Here is a 20,627-nt window from a genome sequence, read left to right on the forward strand (position 1 = left end):
ATGATCCTCTTGCCTCAGTCTTCTGAGTGCTGGCATTATAGACATGCACCGCCACTCCTGCCTTAACTTGATTCTGTTGTTTTTTTTCTGTCTTTTTATATGGGGCTCGAACTCGGGACCTTGAGCTTGCACGGCAGGCGCCGGAACCACTGAGCTAAATCCCTGGCCTAACATGATTCTTGAAGTATAAGTAGGAGATAGCCAGAGGAAAACTTTCTACACAGAGAAAATGATAAGTGTACAATCATTGGAGATGTCCGAAAATCAGGCCTTTGATTCATGTAAATGGCCCAATATGACTAGGGACAGGAAGCTAGTAATGGATAGCTGAAATGATATTGGGGAGGTAGGCAGGGCTAGATCATCTGGTATTCGCCAGTGGTTTCTTGGTATCCTAGACTTAGATAACAAATATCTTCCTACTTCATAGTCTTTCTTTTTAGATTCCAAAGCATATGAAAAGTTTGACAAAGACTATTTTATTCATATTTGTACTCCCAAATGAAGAAGAGGGTCATGAACAGAGTGGAAGCTAAATAAATGTTGATTTTCACCCTTTTGATCCAGTTCTCATGCTCTCAAAGATTACAAATATAAACCAGTAAGGAAAATACAAAATTGGCATCTTATTTAATAATTACAGAAAAAACCCCTGAAGGGCAGGAGATCGATCTGTCTTCCCAGTAGTTACCAGCAATTGGGTTTTGGGAGATTTAGACAAAACCATTTGATGGTAATGGGTGAGGACTTCAATTTTACCTTCTGGTCCTATTATAAATTTTGTGTCTGGCCAAGGTGAGAATCATGCTATGTGCTGCAAAATGGAGACCAAAATAAGCACTAGTCCTTCTCTACACACTCTAAGGAGCTATCTCAAATTCACTATAGTGCATCAGTGCAGTGTTGTGGTGAAAGTGCTTTTTGACCCCAGGTAGCATTTTTCTCCTCTCTTTGCATTTGCATGGGTGTTTTTTCTTGTGTTCAGGTCAGTGCATCAGCAAATCCTTGGTTTGCAATGGGGATTCTGACTGCGAAGAAGATGGCACTGATGAGGACAGATGTGAGGACTCAGAAAGCAGACTTTCCTGTGACACTGATCAACCTCCTCCCAACATAGAACTTACTGGCAATGGGTAAGATGCTGAGTAGCCTAGCTATATCAATGGGTTTTAGTTTCTAACTTTGTTTTATCTTATAGTTTGGTGAGTCCAGTAACAAGTCACTCAATAGCCAAAACTTTTTATTGGCTCAGAGTTCTTTGCCACATGCTAAAGCAGTTTTAAAAATTCATATCCATGTACCTTTAGATATGTGTAATAAGATGTAGAGTAACCCATTGTCCTGGGATAGTCTGGTTTTAGCATGGAAAGTCCTGCATCTGGGGAAATCTTTCACTCCCAGTGAAGTCTGGACAGCTGGTCACACTATGGGAGCCCATGTGTGTGTGTGTGGGGGGGGATGAAGGGGGGAGGGGACCACTATTCAAGAGAATGATGACAGAATCAGAGAGGAAAGAGAGAAACAAGTTTGTTGCAACACCCAGGCTAAAAAGTGACTGCCTAGACTAGTTGTCAAGTTTCCAAGTGAGACTGGGAAAATCCTGTGTTTGAATTTTAGAAACAAATTCTGAGGAATTTTGGGGGTCATCTTACCTAAGTTAAGCTTTAAGGATATAAAATAATCTATTTTGGAGCAATAGGTGTGATTTTCCTATATTTTAAAATTTATTACCAGGGAAATAGAATAAAGTTACTTTAAGGAGTATACTATTCAGCATAATCAGAGAAGATAAGTTGAAAATTCATTGGGGAAAGCTTTCTCTCCTCCAGAGTAAACTCAATCTTATTGGTTTCATCCATAGACTCAATTCAAAACCAGCTGTTGCCATAGATACAACAAGCCTGTGTGTTACAAAAATATGTTGTGAGACTGAAAGGATGTTGGATTTTCCCAGCTATTAGTGTTAGCTATTATGCCAAGCAGGGGAAGTTGGATAATATGTGGTGTGCATTAGCATGCTGTTCTCTTTATTTTCACTCTCTCAAAGAAGTACTTAACTGCAAAATATTTTAAGAATTTCCAGAGTTCTCTAAATGATTTTTTTTCATCAAGTTCTATTTCTGTTTTTTAATTGATCCCCCCTCCCTTCTCCTCCTCCTCCCTTAACAGTTATAATGCTCTCACTGGTCAGTTTAGGAACAGAGTCATCAATACCAAAAGTTTTGAAGGTCAGTGCAGAAAAGTGTTCAGTGTGGATGGAAAAAATTTCTACAGACTGAGTGGAAATATCCTCTCTTATACCTTCCAGGTACTTAATTACATCAATTCAATCAATTTCTAATCTATCAATTGTCAGATATTATTTATATGATTTAATGTTTTGGTGCTTGTTGCAGATTTACTTATCTAATATGCGGTCATTTTTCATAAATGTTTTATGTGAGCTTATAAAGAGTCATTCTTTAACTGGGGTGTAAGACAGTGATGCTTTTAATTTGCACTGTGTCATGCAAACTGACTTTCTTCTGTCCTTTTCCTCTGCCTCACTCTCCCCCTTTTCCTCCTTCCCTGCTACTCCTCCTTCTACATATTGGGGATGGAGCCCAGGGTTTTGCACATGCTAGGCAAGAAACTGACACATTCTTATGCATTATTTTCAATGCCATTTTTCATGTACTAAAACTCAAGGCCCTGGCGCACAATGGTAATGATAATCTCCTGATTCGGCCACAGTGATATGTGATTTATATTCTTAGAATTTTAAGCTGTGAAATAGTTCCTATATACAAAAGAGTGGATAAAATATATATGCAATTTTGAAGGAAACTAATAAAACACATATATATCCATCATCCATTTTAGGAAACAATATATAGCCAGTGACTTCAAGGCTCCTATGTATTCCCCTACCCTGACAACATCTGTCATATATTTTATAGTAACCACTTTCTAGTTTTTCTGTAAATGTTTATTTCATATACATATTTTTCTTTTTAAATAAAAATTTGTGCTTTAGTTTAGCCTGGTTCTTTGCCATTTATGTAAATAGAACCATATCTTATATGTTTTTCTATGATGACATTTTTACTCAAAATTATGTTTTTAGACTTATTCACTTAATGAAGATGGCATTTTTATTGCTGTTCCTAATTTTGGCTTATGAAAATGGCTTGAACATTCCTGTGCATGAGCCCACATAAATGAGCTAGATGTTTTTCAGGGCTCACACCTGGAACTCAAATTGCTGCTCTGAAGGTTATGTACATACTAAGCTTTATCAGGTAAAGTTTGCAAAATAGCTTGATCAGTTTGTATACCTCACCCCCCATAGTATGTAAGAGTGAACTCAGCTCTATATTCTTGCTAATGTTGGTATTACCTGAATTTTTAGCTTTTCTTGGGATTTCAGGGTCTCTTCTAGTTCCAGGCTTTTGCTTCTCAAATGTTCTTTCTGTCAGACATAACTAAACTCATCTTGTTCCTTGATATCAACGCAAAATCTACTCACACAAACAGGGCAATATAAGACATTCCTGAGGATTTGAAAGATAGAAGACAGATTTCCCACTACAGTATTGCAAACATGTTCAGGCTATTCCTCCTTTCCCATCTCAAAACATGCTTCTATCACCTCAATAAAGTCAAGTTTCTGGTTGATTTCTGTTTTAGCCCCTTGTTTGTTGTTCTCTTCAAGATTCCCTCTCCCATTCCTTTTCGTCCCTTCATCTCAGAACTTCCAAAATTTCCAGTTCAGCTCTCCTAATCTCTGAGTTCCAAAGTTTTAAACTAAAACTACAGTGATGTTCAGACAGAAGGACCTTTTATTTACCCAGATTAATGATCTCTAGAAAGCAGCTTTAACGATAAATAGCAAACTCACTATCCTCTTGTATAGACATTCCTTGTTTAACAACCTGCCTGTTTAATGACTGTTTAGTCTTCTATCTATAAACTCTGTTCCTATTTATAATCCCCTGCTTGGATTTATGACTTGCATTTGGACTTACGATGCAGGAACGTGAGCAAGTGTGGCCTTATGTGATGGCTTCTTCTACAGTATAGCACTGTAATTTTTGCTGATTGTACTGTACAGTACTATAGTTTTGTGATTTCTTATACATTACAGTACTGCATGTAAGAGTTATGCAAAAAAAGCAAAGTCATCAAGTTGGAGTTTCCTTTGACCATTTTTTTGTTCTGAATATTGTAGTGTACATCCTATATACTATTTCTCATTTAGCAACCAATGCATTTAACTACCTAGTCATGGGAATGCAACTCGTTTGTTAAACAAGGAAGGATTGTACAATGATTTAGTTACATTTAAAAGCTACTGAAACATGAAAATGAAATGCAAAACTGATCTGAAAAATAATTGTAACTACCTAGTTTTGAATATCTACCATGGATTCTGCTCTACTTTGGGCAATTGGTATAGCTTAATCATTACAATAGCCTTTAAAGTAAGTAATATTTTATTATTTTATGTATATGGAAGCTGGAGCTGAGAGAACTTCAACCAACTTACTCCAGTCATCAAATCAGGAATAGTAGAACATGAATCCAATTTGTCAGATTTTGTGGCCCTTTATTTTTCGATTACATCTTACTCTCCCCATGGATAGCATTGAATTTCTTTTTTCAATTCTAAATTCTACATGTACATTATGTGTATTGTAATTTAATCAGAACAACGAGAAGGGAGAATGTCAGATATGTACATATAGGTAATCTTTTCTTCCTCTATTCCTAGGAAGGATGTGCTGCTAATTCTTTCATAAAAATAACTGGGAGATTTGCCTGTATGTTTTCTGAAGGGTCAAATCTGGAAAGTTACAGAGGAAAGGAATAAGAAGGAAGAGCATTTCTGACTTAGTTGGAAGGTAGATATACTGGAATTCTGCAGTTTCTGAAGAAGAGGAATAATTTAGTAACAGCATGATTCTGACATTCATTTTCCTCAGGAGGATTTGGTTTTGGATTGACATCTGAAATGCCTTTCCAGTCACCAAATGTGAAGGTGTTTGTCAGAAGTAGGGGAAATTATAGCCTGTTACCGAATGAGTAATAGTGATGTTTTATGGATCCAGTCTGAGGGAAGAGAGATGGAAGCAATAGGCAGTGAGTCAGTCCTTTGAGTGCTAAACCCAGATGTGGAAATGGAGGCAGTGAATGTCCTCTATAGTTCAAATCAATCAACCCAGGGCCCACTATATATTCACCTCTCTATGATGAGGAAGGTGACTGAAGGATCATTAGAACATAAATATTAGTAAATAAACACAAAACTGAAAGAATGCATCTCTTATCTCTGTTTTCATGATCAGCATTGTGGGTTTTGTTTTTATCTTTTTGTTTTTAGGGTAAAAATCTGCTTTCTTCTCGAGTGAGCTACTTCCTTTGATGTCACTCGCATTTTCTGATACTCGTGTTTTTCATATGACTAGGAAGGTCTTTGAAACCTAAGCACATTCCTGCTACCTGTTTGCTTGGGAAGATGCCTCTCCAATTTGCTGAGCCTGTGAGATACCCAGAGGGCTTTTGTGTTCATTGTCAGCATGTGAAGAGTTGTAGATGAGTATGAGTTAGAGTCAGAGTAGGAGAAACTTCTTAGATTTTCCTGTATTTGGTCATGAGTGTACTTCATCATTATTATTTTTTTTGAAGAGAGAACCCAGATACATATCAAGAGATAGGAAAAACATATTGTAAAGGCAATTTTAATGAAGGCTAAATTATGTGAGCCTTTGCTTTTTCTATTGGTATGAAGACAAGATATCAGATTTCTAGATTTACCTTTTAACCAGGAATAATTTGGGTGATGATAAAAACAGCTTGCAAAATAGACTTTGGATACTAAACACTCTTCAAAATCTTCATATAGATTTTTTTTTTCTTACAGGTTAAGTATCCATAATCTGAAAATCCTAAATTGGAAATGTTCCAAAATCCAACTTTTTAAGCACTGATGTGAAGCTAATGTGAAAAGTCCCAAACCATGAAACTTTTCTCCATGCATAAAATGATTTAAAAACACATAAAATTACCATCAGACTATGTGTATCAGGAGTATGTGAAACATAAATGAATTTTTATGTTTTATCCTATCCCTGAGGATATGTACATGTAAATATTCCAGAATCCAGGACTGAAATCCCAAATACTGCCAGTCCCAAAGATTGTAGATAAGGGATAGCTCAATCTGTAATAGCCTAAGGAGACAGGGACTGCTGTGTCTCACCTCACAGCTTAAGAAAATGGGCAAATAACTGCAAAATAGCTTACCCTTTATCAGAGAAGTAGTAGATGACAAACACAGGATTTGAACAATAGAAGCCCGACTCCAGTACTGTGTTTACAGGATATTTATCTATCTCTGTATCTGTATGTATATATGCATGAACTATAACTATCTATACTGCTAAATGTCTATATATCTTTTCTATTGTGGGTGGAAAATAGCGAAGGACAGAAAAAAAATGAAAAAATAAGAAGGCAAAGTAGGCACTTCTGAATAAATGAATAAAGTTCAAACTGGCTAGATTGCAGAGTGAAATATAAGAAATTACAAGAAATGAGGTTATGAGTGATCAGCAAAGTAAAAAAATTAGATGTTTTAGTCAGTTAAGCAGTTTGGATTAAAACAGAACCATTGGAAAACCTCCTCCTCCTCCTCCTCCTCCTCCTCCTCCTCCTCCTCCTCCTCCTCCTTCTTCTTCTTTTTTTTCTTCTTCTTTTTCCTCTTCCTCTTCCTCTTCCTCTCCTCCTCCTCCTCCTTCTTTTTTTTTTTTGTGGTAGAAGGATTGAAGCCAGGGCTTTCACACTGAGTCCCTGGCCCTTTTTAAATTTTCAGATAGGGTCTTGCTAAGTCATTAAGTTACACAGGCTGTGCTCGAACTTGAGATCCTCTTGCATTAACATCCCAGAGTATTGGGATTGCAGGTGTGCAGCACTATGACTGGCTTATTGGAGAGTTTGGGAAGGGAGCTCTGTGGTGCCATTCTCAGGGAAAGTGGAGAATGGGTTGGAGCATGGCAGACATGAGGAAAAAGCCCTGGTTAGAAACTGCTGTGCTGATCCTGAAGGAAAGTCATAGTAGCCTATGGTGGCTTGGTGAATGAGTGAGCATGGAGGGTGAGCAGGCAGAATTATGAGTCATCCAGTCAAAGCTGGCATGGACCATGGCCAAAGAAGATGCAATTCACTGAGGTGAGCAAGGCTGGGTTTGTAGGGGGAAGACTATGATGGGGAAGAACCACGAAGCCTAAGCTACAATACAGAAAAATTGGAAGTGACTGTAGGGAGAGAGAAGAGAGAGTAAATTGAAGAACATATCTCTGCAAAGTTAACAGATGTGTCAATAATAAAATGAGAGTCAAAAGAGTAAAAGATGTCAGAGTGTAGGATGTTCAAATTCATGATTTCACAGAGCAGATCATTTGGGGAGAATTCAGGATCTAAGCTGAAAGAAAGAGGGTATTAATTAAGGAGAATTTAATAAGATCACACTACCCAGACAAAGATGATTCCTGCACCTATGTATAAGATGGATGGGAATAAGGAGATGCTGAAGTAAAGCAATGAGAGGCCTCTTTGTGTAAATCAGAAATTGAGTCCCCCTCCCTTCTCTTGAGGTCCTCCAGCATACTAGGCAAACACTCTGAGGCTGAGCTGCCCCCCTAGCCCATAGGAATCACATATTTGAATTGTGGATCTGAAGTCAGGGGAAAATAGGCTGCTTTAAAAAATATTAAATGGGATATAGTCAACATTTCTTTCTCAGAGAAATAAAAAACCAAATTTTGTTTATTGAAAGACAGATGGACCTAGACATTATTAAATGATTGTAGATATCTCTTATTAGCACTTTGAATAATACTTTTAAAAGTCAATAATAGTACATACATCTTTAGACCTTTTCTTCCTATTTCACATTATCAATTACACATTTTGAACCTTATTTACACTTTTAGTTTTTCATACCAGAGAAACTATTTGGTATGTACACGTGTGTTCTATTTATTTCACTTAAGAGTATGGCCTCAATGTGCATCCATTTAGCTATAAATATCTCTAGTTTCTCATTCTTTATGGCTGAGTAGTACTCCATTTTATAAAAAAACCACATCTTCTTTATCCAGACTTCAGTTGATGGGCAGTTGGGCTATTTCCAAGTTTTAGCTATTACAAACTGTGCCGCTATAAACATGGAAGTGGGAGGGGTAGGAGAAAGGAAAGAAGGGAAAAGAAAAAACATGAGAAAAGGAAAAAATGGAAACAAAGTCTTTGTAAACAGGGAAGGGGAGAGGGGGTGAAGGGAGGGCAGGGGAATGGAGAAAAAATTGGAAGCAAGATACATCATGTAAAGGTATAAGATCCCAATGATGAATTGTATACATAAAATGTACCAATAAACTTAATGGGGAAAAATAATAGTACATACAGACTAATATACCCTATATTTCAGCCTGAGCAGAATTTTTTCATCTAACTGTTAAACAAACCAATTTTATGATGTAGTAGAAATAATGTTTTAATGAAAGTTCTGATTAAATCCAGCTTTTCTTATTTTCTGGCACGTTTTTAATATGTACACATAATTTTCAACATGGGGTAAAAGTCATATAATAAATAATATATTCTGACATTTTGATCTGGGTTTTCTTCTAGTCTTTTCTGACTGGGCATATATTGACGTCGTATAATTAGCAAGAATTTTACATTTATACTTTCTGACATAATCTGACAACATGAATATTTTGTCTTCACAAGCATCATTTAGGATGACTGCATAATAGTCTGTCATTTTCTTTCCTTTTCTCTTAAAAGTGTATCATTTCCATCTTTTCTGTTTTCTCTATGCTTATTTATGCTTTGATCTCAAACACAGATGTGCATGATTATATAATAAAAACACAGGAGCTCATGGAGAATTCTCAATTTGAATACTTATATAGAATAGACTGTCAGGGAGACTTTTTTTCATTAAATTTATTGGTACATTTTAGGTATGCAATACCGTTACATTCATCATTGAGATTTGTATCTTGGTTCTTATTTTTTCCCCATTCCCCTGCCCTCCCTTCACCCCCTCCACCCTTCCCTATTTATAAAGACTTGTTTCCATTTTTTCCTTTTACAGGGAGACTTTTTGTGCACATTTTCTTTATTCCTATTGGAATTGATTTTTTTGGAAATTCATTGCCTGTTATTTCAAAAAGTAAGAGACATTTACACAGTTTTTTGAAAAAATATCAACCACGCTGTTCATACGTGAGCTTGTAGTTACATAGTGTGATTGCCTGATGGATTCACTTGCTGGGTATCCCTTTTAGATAGGATATGTACTCACTTTTTATCACTATAATTTTCAGTGGATAATCCTAGTATTTGTGTTACTTACCAGCCTCTTGTGGGCATTTCATTTTGACACCCGATGTAACATAAAAGAAAGGATAAATAAATGCTCATCTCTCTCTGAAAGCTGAATCTGTCTCTTCTCAGTCACATGTGACTAAACTATGGTCTGCTTTAAAATTTTTTGGAGGGCTGGGGATTTAGCTCAGTGGTTTCGCTGCTTGCTGCACAAGCGCAAGGACCCGAGTTCAATCCCCAGCACCCCCCCCCAAATTCTTTTGGAATGTCCTTTTCTTCTACCACTTGACATAAGAAAAAAATTGAATTGTAACATTCATTCAAGTCAAGTAGCATTGGAATGTTAAATCTGCACCCTATCACATAGAATATTCCAGAACAAAATTCAAATAACTGAATTGCCACATATCATCTATTTGCATCTCTATTCCTGTCTTTTATGTGGGAAATCAAGAGCCAAATGGCTTTTAGTTCTCTGTTAGTGTAGCTGTGTTAGTATACTCACTTGTAAGCTAAATGTTGACAATACAAAAAATGGAATATACTTGTACACAAACATGTTTTGTGAATCACTGGGTGCTGTTACTGATTTGATGTCTGCTGTTAACAAAGAGTAGTCATAGAATGAACACTCCCCTAAACTCACACAGGCCTAGTGTTAAACGTCTTACAATTGTTTTCTGTCAATGCAAAAGTTGGTCTTTGGGGGAAGACTGCATAAAGAAAGCATCCATGTACAAACATATCTTGTGGATATCCAAGGCCTTAACTTGGTCATCATTTGAAAATTTTTCATTTCTGTTGCAGGTAAAAATAAATAATGATTTTAATTATGAATTTTATGAGAGTAGTTGGTCTTACATAAAACATACATCAACAGAACAGACATCATCAAGTAACAGACGCTCCTTCTTTAGCTCTTCATCATCTGGTTCACACAGTTATGCTTCAGACCTCAACAAAGAGTACAAGGAAAAGGTTAGTATGAAATATCAGCTAACTTTTCCATATTTTATTGGTTTTAAGTGTTGCTAACATTAACAAAAGTGTGTTCATAAAAAAGGTCAGCTTTCCTATTTAAATTAAGGCAATAGTGTCCCCTTTAAGAGACAATATTATTTCCTTAAAGGTACACTATTGCTTGCTAATTATCTTTAACAATATATTTATTTATACTTTTGTGTTCTTGTTAGAGCATTTGTTCTTATTTGAACACCTTAAACTTATATTCAAATCTTCCATTTTAAGCTATCTTAAAATTCTTATTCATGGATACTGATGTCACTATTTTAAGTGCTATATTCAATATTAGAAAATGCAGTAGATGTTTAAAATGTGCTTCCTAAAAATTAATGCTAGAGTCTTTTAGAATATGTATGAAGGTAAAAGATTTTAAAAATACTTTATAATTCTTGAGGTACCAAAACTTTCATCTGAAGAATTTAAAGGACTCATTTTTAAATACTTTGTTATTTTGAAATACCAAAGCTTTCATATTGGGAAAACTGAGCAGTCAATATGGATTGTACTAATTGATATATACTTACATAAAAAAATTTTTCTGGTTGATCATCTCACAATCTGCATATTTTATCTCACCCTTAAAGTTAGTAGTTTAGTTAATAAATCATGCAAGGGAGTAATAAAGAATATTAATTTTATTTGTTTTATGTTTAATACATTTGTGGGAGTATGAGCTGTTAAGAATACTTATCATCTGCATATTATGTTGTTCACATAGTGGGGATTTGGTATAAGGTAGATCTGTCTTCAATATCATTAAAGATGCTTAGGACATGTTTAAAAGAGCTCATTATAAAATAGTTTAGTGTATAATCACACTATTGTTGGGGATAAATTATATAGTCATCCTACCTGTAAGTCATGGTCAAGATGTGAACCCTCAGGGCATATTATTTTATATACTTATTTGTGATGTTCATTAGCAGTAGATGAAGTTGCTCCACTTTTCCTAGATGAGGAGGAGATTGGTTTTGGAGTTGTGGTCATTTGTAAAAGAAATTACCAGACTGTCATTCAGATATTATTCCTATTGTGAACTTCAAAATTCCTTAGATTACTTCAAGAGGATGGACCCCAAAGAGACCTCATCATGCATTAAAAATAAAAGTTTATATAGCCTGGGTTGATTGGTGGTGGCAGTTGATGGAGACATTGGACAGGAAAATATTTCATTAATTTTTTAAAATCTTCTTAAAACTCTTTATTTTTTCTTCATCCCATAGAATTATCACTTGTTGGTTATTCAGAACACTGTTGAAGTGGCTCAGTTCATTAATAACAATCCAGAAGTTTTACAACTGGCTGAGCCATTCTGGAAGGAACTGTCCCACCTTCCTTCCCTGTATGACTACGGTGCCTATCGAAGATTAATTGACCAGTATGGGACGCATTATCTGCAGTCTGGGTCCTTGGGAGGAGAATACAAGGTTCTATTTTACGTGGACTCAGTGAAAATCAAACAAAGTGGTACGGTATTAAAAAATTGTTATCTAAAGACATTTCAGGGATTTTAATGGAGAATAACATGTAGTTAACTTAAACTTCTGAGCTTTAAAATTTGATAGAGATTTAAATTGCAAAAGAGTCCAAAATTGCAAGAATCTGTTATACTCTATTCAAAAATCTTACATAGTTTAAGAAATGGCCGCCTACTCTTTTGAATAATATCTTGAATTAAGCCATTATCATTATTGGCTGTCTCCAGAGGGTTTTGGAATTTTAGACTACTTTATAACCTTTCTCATATTATACAATATTTCCTGAAGAAAGTCAAATGAGGAATTTACTAATATCCCAGAAATCAAAATGTTCTAAAGAATATTTTACTTACTTGTGTTTTTTACCATTCACTTAAAAGTCTGCTCTAAATATCACACGTTTGCTTGTTACCAAATACTTGTAATGATAGCTTAAATTTGTTGGCTGCCTTCCTCAGAACAGGTGAGTTGCATTGTTACAAATAATCCTCGTTCCTCCCAGTGAGATAGGCATTATGATCTCTGTTCCACAGATTAAGAAGTAAGAGACTCAGTGCTGCAATGACAACTCATCTAAGGCCACAGATTATAAGGAAGTTTAAACCCAGGACTGACTGGCTTCATTGTCAGCTTATCTTGTTCCTTATGGTGTCTTGCTGGTACAATTGCCTTATTTTTGTTACAGTCAGGACATCCCACTGAATTCATGCATTATTGACTTCATATCAAGAGGGGCACCCTTGCCATCTGCTCAGATGTGGGACAGATATCTTAACATGTACTCTTCCTCCCTGGAGAAATTTGGCTTACTAATGTTTCAAGTCAAATCTCCTTTCTACCTTTGTTCTGTAGCTGATGCCCACACTTCCCTTTCTATTCCAAACCATATCTTCAGGGTCTTTCTCATCAGTAAAGATTCTATTATATCTTTGGAAAAGAATAAACCTCCTTACCTGATCCAAAAGAGGTCTTATAGCTTTGCTTTTTGAGTAACGTATAGTATTTTTCTGTGATTTCATTGGACTATTTTTTTGTAGTTCTCTCCTAGATAAAATTTAACTGAATATTAGAATTTGAACTTTCTTAATTTCACAGCTTGGAATGCATGCATGTACACAGGTTTTGGTAGCAAAGACAGAGGCATTATTTCTCTGAACAATCAATCCAGAAAGTGGCTTGATCCAAACTCAAATTTCAGCCATCAACCAATTCTAAAGCACTTAAAAGAAACAGAGAGGGGTTTTAAAAATTTTGCCATGTTGGTAAAATTATTATTTTTTTGAGTAAAAGTTTTACACTTGAGCAGTTTATGCTCTTCCTAAAGTTCTAATTTAAATATAATATAAACTTCTGGGATATAATTTGTTCTTAAGAATCATTGATAGTATTCTAATATAGCTAGTAAGATTATATGAGAGAAATATATTTTCACATTTTAATTTTTGCAGTATTGGGGATTGAACTCAGGGTCTTGTGTGGGCTATGCATAGGCTCTACCCCTGAGATATACCTCCAGCCCATACTTTATTAATTTCTATCTTGCTTTGTAAAAATGTATTGGCAAAATGCTTGCTAATAAGTAGAGGTGTCACATTCTAAAGGTATAAGTTTTGGGAAGAATTTAGTAACCACAGGTATTAATGATGGAGCGAGAAGGAGATACATTCAGTAGAACAAGAGTTTTAGAAATCAGTATAGAACTAGAATCCAGGTTTTTGAATCTCCTATAGAGGGATTAGAAGCCACCATGCTCCTACATTTATCTTTTTGTTTTATGTTCACTGTGAATGAGTAAAAGACATCATTCTTTGAGGTATTCAGTTTCCTCTCTGTCCATCATTTCATATGGAAATCACAGCTTCTCTTTCGTCTGGCCAAAACTCATAGAAAGAAAATAACACAAAACAAATATGTCTTCTTCTGAACTTTGACCCTTTCAAGCACTTGAAAATGTATATATCATGTCATTCTTGATTAAATGGTCATAGTAGCGGGAAACTACCTGCATCCCCACACCCATACCTAGAAACATCCTACAGAAGGTATTTAATAAATGCAGAAACTAAGCACATCTCTTTTGCATCCCCCTACTCCAGGTTCAAGTTCAGTAGATGAGGAGAAATGTACTTCCTCAGATTTCAATTTTATCTTTGCATCATCATCAGAGCACAAATGCGAGAAACTGGGAAGGGGTTCACAATCAGCTTCAGGTAAATACAGCTTACTCTCTCTTTCTCTGTCCCTCCCTCCCTCCTTCCCTTTTTCCTCTCTCCCTCCCTCTCTTCTTTCTCTCTTCTCTCTCTCTCCCTCTCTTTCTCTGTCTCTTCCTCTCTCCCTCTATCTTTCCTCCCTCCCTCTCTCTCTGTCTCCATCTTCAAAGACTTTTGAAGTGTTAGCAGGTCTTCTACTTTGTGTTTTTCATGTATTTGGTTATTTTTGTTTCTGCTGTCTTTTTCATATGTCGTGACAGTGAGACATTATGCAGAGTATCTCCTCTGTATTATAAATATGTTCTCAATGTCAACAACTTCCTCCCCTATGATGGTCGGAAGCAAGTCTAGAAAAGTGACAGTATTGGGAGAACATTCAGTTCTATTCTGTGACAAGGGCATTTGGTGCAGTTAAGGTTTCTGGTTCATGCTGCTGTGCGTGGAATGGGTGGAAAAGGCTATGTTCTAATCTTTGTGTGATAGAAGAGAAAACTGCAAAGGCACACTGACCAAGGCTTAGGTACCATGCTAAGGACTTTGTGTTTCACCCTGATCAGTGCCATTAAAAGAGGTAATACAGGGACTAGGTGTAGAGGAAGACAGGGGATGGAGAAGGAATGATCTATTAAGATAAGAAGCAGAAGAGATGGAAAGTAGAGGATTGATAGGTCAACAGAATGAAGTGCTAGAGAGAAGTCAAATAAGATAAAAAATGAAAACTGTCCATTGGATTTGGATATTATAACTTACTTCCAGAAAAGTTAGAGATTCTGTAGTGTTGTGGGAACAAAAATGAGACTTTTGTGCATTGTGTAAGGCAGGGACTGAGCAGTATTAGAGCTTAAATTCTTCTTGAGTGATGGCAGAAATTGGGGTGAAGTGGAAGACTGACACACTGTCAGCAAGGAAGCAGGAATTCTTTGGGTATCAGTCGATGACTACAAGAAGGAGAAAGACAGATTAGTTAAAACAAGGTTTATGTACTCATTCACTTATTTCATTCATCAACTACTGAGTCTGTAGTATGTGCCAGGACTTGTTTTAGGCACGGAGGATAGATACAGCAGTGAATACGATACAAGTGCTTATCTTCAGATTGTTGACACAACAAAGGGGGAAAGTTTTGGAATAAGTTGTAAAATAATGCTCTGGGAATAGAGATGGAAATGAGATCCTTGGAAAGATGTTGACGTTACCAGCTGGGCTGGTGATGGGAAGCTGCTCATTGATTTTATTTTGTATATAACAAATGCAGAGCACTTACTATGTGTCCAGCACATTTTAAGCAATTTCCAAAAAATAACCTATATACTTTTCCTAGCTAAGAGTTAGATTTTAATCATACTTCTATTTTGCAGGCAGGGCCACTGAGACACAGAACAGCTGGTGAAGATCACAGTAAGAATCAGACATGAGATGCAAATAAACGTGAAATTTGGCTTCACAAGCTGGGCTCTTCACCAGTGCATTGTGCTGCCTTTTCTAGGAGAAAGAGTTAAGACAGAAGACTTGCTGCCATATGGAAATAGAGGCTATATGCTTAAAAATAACATAAAAACAAATTTCTTAAAAGCTGAAGTCCTTAAACAGGTGTTTTGATTAAGGCAATGATTAGCAAACTTTAGTGTGCAGATTACTTGGGAATGCTTGTTAAAATGCTTAATTAAAGGCTTCTCTGGTCAATTTCTTCATAGTCCTTGGTTTGGGCTCAGGAATAAGCAGTCACCTGGCTACTTGTGATTTGGTAGTTCAGGGCCTGGACTGTTCCATACACTGCATTAAAAAGGTGACTATTTGCATATTAAAAACATAATTACCAATGAAGATGAGGAAACACTCAGGTAATTTATTTAAAACATCAGGCTTTTATAATTTCTCCTTATAAAAGTACAATATGCTCGTTTTATGAAATTGCAAATTTTGCAGTTACAAGAAAGGAAATGGAAATCACTCAAAATGAGATCTGTACGATTAGGAATTTCTAGTCGTGACCTCTGTAAAAATCAATTACAAGTGGAGATAAAATTATTTCTGAAGTTATGAGGCATGTAAATGGAAAAAAGAATTCAATTAGCATTCAAACTTTTAAGAACACTTTTCATTTATTAGGTAATGTATTCCTCTTAATTAACAGGTTTTAAAAAAATTGTTAATATACCAATTGCAAGTATTGTTTTCCCTTCAACATTTTATTACAAAATTTTTAATCATACAAAAAAATTGGAAGAAGGTAGTGTTTAATACCCTTATACCCATTGCTTATATACAATTATTATTTTGATGTTTTCCTATATTTATAATATGGTATACTTATTTAGCAATGTATATATCACATATTTTAAATGTTTATAATTTTTACTGAGCTACTTGAAATTAAATTTCAGACATGGTATTACTTCATCCTTAAATATATGCATACATGTTCTGAGGACATTCTCCTGCAAAACATGATATTCCCATTATACTAAGAGTGTTTAAAACATTAACAATAATTTTCTAATACCACCCACTGTCAGAAAATTAATTTTCTTTACTTTTTAAAATAATTTAATTCTTTGGAGCTGCTTTATGTTTACAGCACAGTAAAGGAAAGTCCACATATTTGGCATAGACTTCCTGCCCTCTATACCTGCAATGTGTCTCCCATGGTCCATATTCTCCACCAGAGCAGAGCATTTGTGAGAACTGGTGAATCTACATTGACACATCATTTTCACTCAACCCTAGTCTACATTAGGGTTTGCTGTTGGCATTGTATGTTTTATGGGTTCTGAAAGCTGTATAATAGCATCTATCTACTATGTCAGTATTTACACAGAGTAGTTTCTGTGCTCTGCCTATTTATCCCCCCTCCTCAAGCCACTGCTCATTTTTTTACTATGTTTATGGTTTTGCTTTTCCCAGAATGTCATACAGTTGATAGATTTTAAAAGTACTTGATAGACTTTTCACTTTGATGTTCTTATTGTCATTTTATTTGTGTACTCTGACTTAGTACACTGGATTTCTCCTGTGTAGGAACTGGGAGCAATGTGTTGAAAGGACAACCATTTGTCAGAGGGGGAAGTGCAGCCCTCATATCTGGCCTTAGTTTCCTGGATCTCAACAATCCTGCTGGGAACAAAAAGAGATACACTGCCTGGGCAGAATCTGTGCCTAATTTTCCCCAAGTCATAAAACAAAAGGTATGTGATGCTCTGTTTAAAGCAGTAGGAAGTTGTCATGTTTATTTGCATTGGGAAAGTGAGATTAAATCAAGGTGGCTAAACAGAGTCTGCTGTAATTAACATTTTCTGTATCCCGATTATGTTTTAGATAGTAAAATGAATGCATGCATCTGAATAAGAAACAGAAGGTGTGGTATCTGGTATTTTTATGTCTCTGTTGTAAAGGTTAAATGTCTTGTAAATCTCAAGAGAAATTAAAGGTGAAATTTATATTTTAAACTTCTGGCCTAAATTTGATTATATTTTCCTCAGTTCCTAATTCAGAGGAGTTATGGATTCTGTCAAGAGGAAGGCATTCAGACTTGCCTGCTTTTACATCTGTCAGATCAGATCACTCTTCTTCCTGTGGCCATGGCTCATCCTCTCCTGAAGACAGGACCAAATTGGCTGGCAGAATTAAGGATGTTTTACTGATACAGTCAATTCTTTCACAACACAACATATGTGTTCACTAAAATCACGGAGCTATGCAAAACTGAACAATAAAGAACACAAGCCTTGCAGGGTAAATTCGTGTTAGGGACATAACACTAAAAAATATCATTAGTGATGCTCATAAAAAAAGTAGGTATCAGGCCGGGGATTTAGCTCAGTGGTTCTGCCACTTACCTCACAAGCACAAGGACCCAGTTCGATCCCTGGTACAAAAAAATAAGGTATCAATAAAACAGTTGCCGTTTTAAACATGTTAAGATCTATCTATCTATATCTGTATATATATGTATATCTATATCTATCTATATAGATATACATATATATATGTAAAATAAATGAGGCATATTACCTAGAAGGAGGTTTGAAACTTGCTGGGTGCAGGAAGGGTGACAGCTTGTGAGTGATGGAGCAATAGAAGGGCAACAATCAGAAAGCCCGACAATGTAACACCACATGGATAAGTGTAGTTTGTAACCCAGGTGGTGAATTGATAGGAGATGTTTGAGGTATGTGCATGCAGGTGTGTTTTATGCACTCCAATGGGGGACTGGTTGGGCTGCATGGAGTTTTTGTTGTTCTCCCTGTGTTTCTGGCAGATGAAACTGAACATAAGAAAACACAAAATTTATGAGATGCTCAAATTGTTCCCTAATACACCAATCTCAGTGGAACAAATCCACACTTTCAAAACAAACATTATAGTGGAGCTGATTTTATGATCTATTTCCTGGTTTGAGAGTCTCAAGCAAAGCCAGATTTGCAGAGTTTAAGAGACTTGGATATGCTCCATGTACTCAGAAAATTGACAATAACTCTTCAAGTACTCTCCTAGCACCATCCCACACCCACTTCCTCCGAATAAGGCCGAGGGTGAAAGGATGAGTTTTTTTTAAACTTCTGAAAGTGCCACCTGTAAACATTTAAAATGGCTTGTCTTTATTGTCAGTGTCCTATACATTCTTCAGAAATCTTAAATTGTTGATTAGGAAAACCAGCTATTCTTTAACAGGCTCAACTGTGTACTCTTTCATAAAGGACTGTAAACTCTCATGTTGTGCTGACTTATTGGCTGGGGAAGGAAGGGAGGAACAGTGAAATAAAAAGACACCACGTAGATCTATGTCTTGCAAGGCAACCTGCTCAGAAGAGCCTGGCTCCCAAGAGCCAACAGTGTGCATCTCTTCTGAGTTGGGTGCTTGGTGACATGCTGGTGGTGGCCTGAAACTGGTCAGGGTGAAAGACACTGAAGAAATTAGCAAGTGCTGTAAACCAGAGCCCTTTTCTCCTGGGAGAGCTGGCTGTTTAAGTTTTTTCAGTACATCTCTGATTTCTAAGTTGCTTTTCTTCTGAAACATCCAACATAGAGAAATAACATCTACTTCTTCAAGGGAAAGTCCACAGTCTTCACTAAAAAAATGTGAAATCTCTCAGAGTCAGGAAACTTAATTCTGAATTTAATGGCATTTGCTGCTTTGCTGTAATTTAAATACATTTTCTTTCCTATTTTCTATGAGGGTGGTACTACGTTGTCTTCAAAATAATCATCCATTAAGTAGAAAATGAGTTTTCTATTTTGTAAAATTTTATGCATACATACAAAATCTAAGAAAATATTCCTCTGGTAGCTAATTCAGATTTGTCTTGATTTTGTTGCCAACAGAATGAACTGTTTTCATTTTAAATTTGAGCCTTATCTTTAATTTCACTTTCCTTGGTTTCAGTTCCAGGTCAGTTGTGATATGAAAATATTAAATGAAAACTTCCTGAAATAATTCATTTTGTTTGTAGTACAGTGGATTTAACTCAGGATATTTTCACTAAGCTACATCCCCAATCCTTTAAATTTTGTTTTTGTTTTTTTTTTAATTTTGATACAAGTAAAATGGCCCAGGCTGGGCTTGAACTTGCAGTCCTCCTGCCTCAACCTTCCAGAGTGGTGGGGTTATAGGAGTGTACTATTCTACCCAGCTCAATTCATAGGTTTTAAATAACATTTATTATAGCATAAGTACTCTATTTTACTATTAGTTATTGTTATTTGCGTCTTACAATGCCTAATTTATAAATTAATCTTTATCATAGGCATGTTTGTACAGAGAAATATAGTATACATAAGGTTTGGTACTATCTATGGTTTCTAATATTTGTAGGGCCTTGAGACAAATCCCTGATAGATAAGGAGAGATTACTATAATGAGCATAAGAGTGGCTTTTGATTTATTTCTATGGGATTGTGGCTAATGTGAAAAGAAAAATATTTTCACCTAAAGCTCTGCACGCTGACTTTGATTTCTTTATTTGTGTAGATAACACCTCTATATGAATTGGTAAAGGAAGTACCTTGTGCCTCTGTGAAAAGGCTGTACCTGAAACGGGCTCTTGAGGAATACCTGGATGAGTTTGATGCCTGCCACTGCCGGCCTTGCCAAAACGGGGGCATGGCCATCGTTGTAGGGACCCAGTGTCAGTGCCATTGCAAACCATACACCAACGGTGTGGCATGTGAGCAAGGAGTCCTCGTAGGGAATCATGCAGGTCAGAGTGTTGAATTTTCTTTGTTCTTGATAAATATGTCGAAAAGGGAATGAACCCTTTTTTCTGGCCTTGAAATACGCTTCTTGGAATATGAAGAAACGAAATTACATTTGAATTTAGAATCTCCCTCCCTTCTCCATACCTATATTATAGTTACTTTTCAATTTTTTTTTTTTTTTTTTTTTGGTACCACAGATCGAACTCATGACCTTTTGCTTGCCAGGCAGGCGCAGTGCCACTGAGCTAAATCCCTGGCCCTCACTGTTTTCTTTTTATCTGCATGAATTAACAACTCCACTGTGGTCCTCCTCCCCATTCTCTATTCAAATAGGAAACTAGAATAT

The 20,627-nt window shown here is 36.1% G+C and overlaps 1 protein-coding gene across 4 annotated transcripts in view; it reads left to right on the plus strand.

Moving 5' to 3' along the window:
* C7 (complement C7) overlaps positions 1-20,627 on the plus strand; it is a 62,622-nt gene that overhangs the window by 18,699 nt on the left and 23,296 nt on the right. For 2 of the 4 annotated variants that reach the window (XM_087189337.1, XM_087189336.1), the window contains exons 5-12: positions 986-1,133; positions 2,170-2,308; positions 9,143-9,220; positions 10,183-10,353; positions 11,622-11,865; positions 13,973-14,086; positions 17,105-17,271; positions 20,055-20,283. In XM_087189337.1, coding sequence (XP_087045463.1) covers positions 986-1,133; positions 2,170-2,308; positions 9,143-9,220; positions 10,183-10,353; positions 11,622-11,865; positions 13,973-14,086; positions 17,105-17,271; positions 20,055-20,283 — 1,290 coding nt within the window. The remainder of the gene's footprint in view (positions 1-985; positions 1,134-2,169; positions 2,309-9,142; positions 9,221-10,182; positions 10,354-11,621; positions 11,866-13,972; positions 14,087-17,104; positions 17,272-20,054; positions 20,284-20,627) is intronic. The other 2 variants (XM_021261462.2, XM_004848579.4) reach the window with 1 other exon arrangement.

The sequence above is a fragment of the Heterocephalus glaber genome, unplaced genomic scaffold (genome assembly GCF_053883595.1).
Source record: "Heterocephalus glaber isolate CG9 unplaced genomic scaffold, H.glaber_assembly_v1.0 deba00001538, whole genome shotgun sequence".
NCBI classification, from domain to species: domain Eukaryota; kingdom Metazoa; phylum Chordata; class Mammalia; order Rodentia; family Bathyergidae; genus Heterocephalus; species Heterocephalus glaber.